Here is a 7,493-nt window from a genome sequence, read left to right as displayed (position 1 = left end):
GCTTGATTTTTAGTAATCTTTTCCTGTTAAATCAATAAATCAAATCAAATCAATTTTCACACAATCTGTACTTTCTACTCGTTACATTTTAAAAAATGGCAAGAAGTAGAAAGTCGTTTTATTTCATTTTTTGCTTGTTTTTATTCCAGCTTATTATTGCAAAAAATAAAAACTATCCAAATAAATTGTGCCTCCTAGATAGTGAATTTAACTGTGGTTGAATGAGAAGTATAAATATGTAAAACTCTGATACCATATTAGTTTGTACACGGACATAATCATTAAAATAAAAGGACTGTACTTAAGAAGTATTTGTATTTCATGTATTACATTTGGCCGCAGCCCTCAGATAGATTTTCATTTTGGAGAAAAGGTTTGTGCAGCCTTGATATATGTATATAAACTGAAGCAGCTGGACTAGTGCATCCTAAATTTAACATCAATCAATTATTTTAATACGACAGTAATTTCTGCTTTGTTTTGGGGAGGTCACCTCCTAATAAATATCATTATGTAAAATCTAACTGCTCATTTTAAATCAATACTTTTACTTTTAATACTTAAGTACAAAGAATATCAGATACTTCAAAACTTTTACTCGCAAGTAAGAAGAATTAACTCTGACCTAGGTATTTTTTGGTAAGATACTTGTACTTTTACTCCAGTATCAGTTTGTGGTACTTTACACAAAGATAATAATAATAATAATCCCCAGGTCACCTGCTGAGCTCGTTGTTTATATTCCTTTCAAAATAAACTGATAGGAGCTCAGAGTTGTTCAGACTAGCCATTAGCTCATCAGTATAACCAGAATGAAGTCGTTCAGTTTTTCCTCAAACCCACGCTGACTGAACATTTGTCTGAGGAGCTGCTGTGTTGAACCCTCTGCAGGTGGAGAAGAGTCAGCCTCTCTGCGTCCTCTCAGCCATGAAGATGGAGACGGTGGTCAACTCCCCGATGAGCGGGACCATCAAGGCCATCCACGTGGAGCCCGACGCCTCCCTGGAGGGAGACGACCTGATCCTGGAGATCGAGGAGTGAAGCGAGGAGGTGGAGGAGGAGACAGTTTGTACATATTCTGTTTAGCTAGCACAGATTAGGTGTTGGGATGATGTTTACTAACCATGTGGACACTAACTTAGATCAAACATTCCRCTGCAGAGTCTTAATGTGAAACTTAATTCATGCAGTCGTTTCTAACCTGACGTCAGTCAAACTTTAAATGTTTGTAATTTAACACAACATTCAGGASGGTGTTTCATCAGTTTAGATTTTTATTTTCCCCCCCGTCACTCATCTTTGTCACATTGCATTCTGGGAATGTTTAATCACTATAAGTTTAAACAGGAAGAGTTTAAGGAAATAAATCAGATCATCATATGTTCTGTTACTGTATCAGTAATGACATTTTAAAACTTCACATCTAGTTCCACTCGTCTTTACACTCAGATTATGGTGAAAATGGGATTACACGGTGCTCTGACGTGTGGCTTTTTCTCCCTCTTCATTTACGAGTTAATTCTGTGAAAATCAGCTGAACTAATATTGGAATCCCAGTTGCAGATTTAGATTTCTATTAAAACTGATCCAAAGCACAGCTCCTGCTTCACATAAGTTAATGTGGTGAAGCTGCAGATTAAACAGTGTTACTGATTGAATGTTTCAGACCAGTGAAAGTTTACTTTAAAGCACAATTTGTTTTTTAAATGTCACCTTTCTTACCTCTTCAGTMTAGTTTACAACAAAAATGAAAGTTGGTTTCCTGAGCCGTGTTTACGATGCCGTGTTTCTGAATGTTGGGTCCAAACGACAGAAAGTTCCCTCCTCCTCTCCTCATCTGTTTGCACATAAAAACCATCACTTAATGCAATAATGTGAGCCGCGCTTCTAATGATGTACTCATGTCTGTGGAAGAAAAATAATAAACAGCAGAAGATGAACACGTCTGAAGTTTGTGTTTTTACTGCTGAACAGTTTAGATTCATAGAAAAACCCTGAGAATGAAACTGACTGCAGGGATGAACATCTACAATCTGTGGCAGCAGCTGAGAATTACCAGATTTTCTGGACTATATGTCGCAGGACCAGCCAAACTGTGAAAGAAATGCAACTTATCAGAATCAGGTTTATTGGCCATGTATGTTTACACACACAAGGAATTTGCAGTTTAAAACATCCGTCTGGAGAWACACACACATGACAAACATGGGGGAATGAATGTCCAGGGTCCTTCGCAAAATCGTGCGCTACCTTTGCAATTTAGAATACACACACGTAGGAAGGATGAGTTAAAAAAAGAGCTTTGATCCTGTGTTTTATATAGAAAAACACACGAGCATATGCATAAAAAACTACTCTGCGAAAGAGGAGCAGCTAAGGAGGGGGAGGGAGGTGGTGGGGGAACAAAACATTTGGAAGGGGGTGAGGGGTGCAGCAGACCCGGTGACATCCAGGGCAGAGTGCCAGGACCAATCAGGGACCTTCAGAGTCCAACCAACTGTTATCAGTCAAGCACAGTTCAGAGTTCAGTTTCTCTGTTTCCACCCAGACCGGGTCCAGACACAGGTTGTGGGGAGKGGGGATCAAGGCTTCCTCCACACGTGTCTTCCCAGGGAGGTTGGAATCCGATGAAAGGAAATAATTCTTTAGGGCAACAGCAGACTTTTCATTCCACTGCTTTTAAAGTCTTAACTGAGCCTCTGTGTTGCGAAAATGCCAATAATGTAGATTCATTACCATCTCGCCTCTCTTGTAAGAACTTCACTCAGATGTTGCCTTTACTCCTCACGGGCACGCTGCTGGGCTGCGGTCCTAGCCAGAACCACAGCCGGCCCACAACCATCCTTTGAGTCTGTGCGTTTGCTGTACGGGAGATCCCATCCAGAGTAGCAGACAGCTTCTCACAGGCCCGGACTGCTGACAGTGTCGTTCTCATTTTCCGATAAACCAGAACTCTTCCACAGCTGATCAGCAGAAATCTGATTATCATAAATCTGARTATAAAAACATCTTCGACGTCCTCAATGGAMAGAGGTGCCAGGCAGATCAGATTCCACCYCCAGGTACCCGRCACGCCCGGCCGCGACGGTTCCACTGAGACAACTGCGCTCCCCACACGCTAATCTCAGTGGAAAAAATGGTATCARTTTGCATTCAGAGACCAGTTGACCAGATCCATAGTTCTTTTGTTGTCGAATGATAGGTAGAAGAAAGGCTTGATCCGGCAGCAAAGCAGGGAAAAGAGGGAGGTTTGGGAGAGAGAGCAAAAGGCGTCCAACTCCTCTGAAGGCCAAGCAGGAAAAGCCCAGTCCAGTTATAGTCCAGAAAAGCCCAATAAACACTCCTAAACTTTGTGGCAGCCTTCAGAAGAGCTGAAGSTGTTCYAGYTGCAGATTGGACCAACATATTGAACCCTATGGATTAGGAATGGGTTTTACCTTAAGCTCATGAGTCGAGGCAGGTGAGTGAATATCATGTAGTTTTAAGGTTTGATCAAAATGGCTACAGCTGTTATTTCTAAACCTGTGACATTCAGGGCAGCAGCTGATCTGCACTCAGTAAGAACCATCTGTCAGGTTTAAACTCACCTGATGTACGAGATGTCACCCTGTGGTGGTTCTGCTGCTTCTTCATGGATCAGGACTTGAGTCACTTCTGGCTGCAAAAACACACAAAACATGAGCTTAAAATAAGTTTCTCCTCCCTGTGCAAAATCTTCTCGCTATTCATGAAACCACCTTTCCTGGCAGAAGTTTAATTAAAGCTAATATTAAACAAATKATTTAAAGGAGATATTCTGCYTTTAAACCCTTCAGTTGGGGTCTTTATAAAGTGGAACGTTATCCTTACAACTCCACAAGCCCCGCTTTTCTGAGCTGTTTCAGATCAACTCGTTTGGTCATTTCTGTACTCTGARGGAGACACGATTGTGTAGCAATGCAGAAACTTAATGTACAAACTGATTAAAAGATGTCTTTATTTTTCTGATTATAGGTTTGTTTTTTCACTCACTGCTTTAGTTTCTGTCGCTCTTTACCTTGACTTTACCAGCTTTGAACAAAATAAATGGAGATTGACTTCAACAGTTTTCTAAAGCTGTGTAGAATAAAAGCCACATCAAGTGTAAGTTCAGTACAGACCAACATTTCCACAGAACCACACTTTATAAAATCTGAACTGTCTCATTAACACAAACAGCTGCAGCCTTTCAATCAGAAGCCCAGAAAATCACAGCTCAGAGTTCAGTCTCAGACAGGATAAATCTGTAAATTCTCTGTCGTCACCATCCTGCTGCWGGTGTCGTTCGTTGCTACAGAATATTTCTTTCAAACTGACCTACAAAATCAACTTGTACCCAGAGTCAGATTCTAAGTGTTTTAAGTTGAAAAAAGAAATAAAATCAACTGGAGTGTTGCCACAAAGATAAAATCCTGACTCAACTCTTGACCTCAGAAACCAACATGGAGGTAAAAAGCTGCAATAATGGAACAAGGTTGAGTCAGGTCCTCTGGACGGGTTCTTCCTCACTGAAACCTTTTGTCTCTACAGTCGGAGTTCTAAACTTCTAATGCTGATAATTCATCTCCTGATGAGTGAACTTGTCTGATTTTTTAACTGGATTATTGAGCGTTCATGCATTTGATCCACTTCAGCTGCAAAAACAAACTTTCTTTTAACTCCTGTCAGTTTGTCTCATTCATTCAATTACTGAACATGTTGGATCCAGTCAGCTCACCCACTGACCAACAACAAACTGTTGTAGTTGCAACAAATATTAGTGATGTTGGRTCTGATGTCCCAATTCAAGTTCTGATTTCTGAGGTAAATAAAACAAACTAGAAAATTAACATTTCCTGCTTAGCACAGCTGAAGAAGCTGAAAAGTTTTTTTCTTTTTTCTTTAGCAAAACGGTTAATGTGAGTTAAAACTGAATTAGCAGAAAGTAGTCTTAAGAAGCAACAAAAAGAAGCAAAAAAGATGAATTTACTAAAGAAATATACTGTATATAATGAATATGGCTGAATTTTAAACAAAGCAAGGTAAAACAAGCAGAAAAATGGTTCACCTCTGACCTTGACCTTTTATCTTGTGACCTTGAAATTAACAGCRGTCATTTCAACACTTTAAATGAACAGACAGACTGTGAAGGGAGAGTAAAAACATATTGGAGAAAAACAAAAGAAGTGTTTATAAATTTTCCATCATGTAAAATAGCTACAATAGCTGAACAGAAAACAGCTAAAACTAAAAGGAGCATATGTTTGCTGAATATAGTAAGCTCAAATTAGCTACRAAATGGCTAAAAACAAAACAGCTGAAATGAGCAAAAAGAAGCATAAAAAGTGAAAATAAGCAATGTYGGAATGGTAGCTAAAATCAGCWAAATAGAAGCTAAAGGAAGCTGAAATTAAAGATTTATGAACATTTTGAAGGATTKWTGTTGAAAAYAGCTCCATTTATTTCAATGAAAGTGGCAGAAAAARTTGAATATCTCAAAGTGTAAATTGCTGAAATACAAATAAATCAGAACTGGGTGTCCTGAAGGAGCTGAACGTTTTGATTGCAGAGCGAGATACGAGCTGAAAAATGATCTCAACAAGCGTTCACATAACTGTCTCTCCAGAACCAAACTTCCAAAGATCTGAACTGTTCCTTTAAATATTTTGACCGCAGATAAAAAGAGGACATTGTTATGTTTTAGTAAAACTCCAGACAGGACTTCGTTTGACAAACTCAGTGTTCCTCTTTTATTTTTTTGTGTCACACCTGCTAACATACAATCACTTAGTACTCTTCTTCATGTAAAGGTACAGGTAAARGTGCAAACACTGCCACCAAGTGGATAAGTGTTTTAAGACTATCACCACAGACATGGCTGCTCTGTGCCTCAGATTAGGTCAAAGACCTTCTTTGATGAGGTCTCAGCATCAGAAGAAAAGCAAACGTTTTCATCTTCCCGGGTCCTGAGGTCACGCCGTGAATTTCTCATTTGGATCCTGGACTCGGACCACCCTCATGTCTCTGGCTCTAAATGAGGACCAGAGTTCAAGTCCTGGGTGTGGCTTTCTGTCCGAACGAGCAGCAGAGTCTGTCAGACACCTGCTCTCAGAAACTGATGGGCCTGCAGACGGTGGGCCGCGGGGGTCTGTTGCTGTGTTTGAGATGTAACGTTTCCCTTTAATCCCTTTGCTGCTGTTAAATAATCCCTTTCTGCTTGCTTTGCTGCTTTCTTCACTGTAATCCCGCTGCTTGAATAAAGACAGAATAGACGAGCAGGATGGGGAGCAGAGTGTGTCAGACAGCAGAGATGGATGCTCCRGCCTCCTTTCAATCAGCACAACTACAATAAAATCCATCCATCCATATAATCCTGACACTTTGCTCCTCCTTTTCCACAAAACACTTTCATTAAACTGGAAATTAACACCAATAAAGAGACAAACCAGAACAAAGGTGAGGTGAAAACATGGAAATATCTGAAAACTCTGAAGCAGGAGAGTCAAAAGGGCCAAAATTTTTCATTTGATCCAAGTTAAAAGGCAATTTCTGTCTATTGAAAAAGTGTTCTAGAAATCAAAATTGTATTTATACAACCTTACTTCAACCTTTTCATTTATTAMATCTTAGAGATACATTTTATCACAAYGCTGCAAAATCATTAAAAATCCAATTATTCAATTAAATTTATTTAAATTGAACCAAGTCCTAAGAAACGTCTCAGAGCACTGCACACAAAACACAATCAACCTAAAGAAGCCAGCAGGTTGTGTTGAATCACTTCATCACCGTCTCATCCTGAGCAGACAGAGGTGACAGTGGAGAGGAAAAACTCCCTTTGAACAGGAAGAAACCTCCAGCAGAACCAGAACCAGGCTCAGGAGAACCAGAACCAGGCTCAGGACGGGYGGYCATCTGCCTCGACTTATCTGACTTTAATAAAAAAAACACAAAGATAATTACAAGAGACTCTTTTTTTCACACCAAAAACAAAAAAGGAGCGGGGCTTGTGGAGTTACAATAAGGAGGAACTCAGACCAAAGCATTGCAGTTCCACTTTATAAAGACCCCAACTGAAGGATTTAAATCATGGGGRTCAGGATGTCTGAAGACACAGATTACATTTAGTTTTAACTGCTGCCAAACTTTGAATCTGATGGATTTGGAAACATGAACCTGGTCAGTGTCAGAGAGTTCTCCAACAGCTTCTGATTAAATCTCCGTTTGATGCAACGATCCGGTACCCTCCAGGGTGCGAGCCACTAAAGACCATGATGGTTAATATGGTTTAAGTGACAAGAAGCCCCCCGCCCCGCCTGGAGATGCAGCAGCATCGATAAACATTAGCAGCACAGCGGCGCGTGGACGAGCTCGAGGATTAACAACGCACACGTCAGTTAACCCGAGACGTCCATGCTGCCCGCTGACCACGCTGACAAATTCAATTTCTAATGAACGCGTCAAAATAAAGATGGCTGCGAGCGAAACCTCACCCC

The 7,493-nt window shown here is 40.3% G+C and overlaps 1 protein-coding gene and 1 long non-coding RNA gene across 2 annotated transcripts in view; one reads left to right on the top strand and one right to left on the bottom strand.

The window, feature by feature from the left end:
• LOC106517946 (pyruvate carboxylase, mitochondrial) overlaps window positions 1–1,940 on the top strand; it is a 382,167-nt gene extending 380,227 nt beyond the window's left edge. Inside the window, exon 27 of the mRNA XM_014008998.1 lies at window positions 892–1,940. Within this exon, the coding sequence (XP_013864452.1) occupies window positions 892–1,041 (150 nt within the window). The 3' untranslated portion in view covers window positions 1,042–1,940. The remainder of the gene's footprint in view (window positions 1–891) is intronic.
• A 1,287-nt stretch (window positions 1,941–3,227) lies between these two features.
• Window positions 3,228–7,493, bottom strand: part of LOC106517948 (uncharacterized) — a 5,888-nt gene continuing 1,622 nt past the window's right edge. The window contains exons 2-3 of the long non-coding RNA XR_001310264.1: window positions 3,588–3,658; window positions 3,228–3,413 (exon numbers count right to left, since the gene is read on the bottom strand). This is a non-coding gene — a long non-coding RNA (uncharacterized LOC106517948). The remainder of the gene's footprint in view (window positions 3,414–3,587; window positions 3,659–7,493) is intronic.

The sequence above is a fragment of the Austrofundulus limnaeus genome, unplaced genomic scaffold (assembly GCF_001266775.1).
Source record: "Austrofundulus limnaeus strain Quisiro unplaced genomic scaffold, Austrofundulus_limnaeus-1.0 Scaffold54, whole genome shotgun sequence".
NCBI classification, from domain to species: domain Eukaryota; kingdom Metazoa; phylum Chordata; class Actinopteri; order Cyprinodontiformes; family Rivulidae; genus Austrofundulus; species Austrofundulus limnaeus.
Note: the sequence above shows the minus strand (reverse complement) of the source record. Positions and strands in the feature narration are given on the sequence as shown.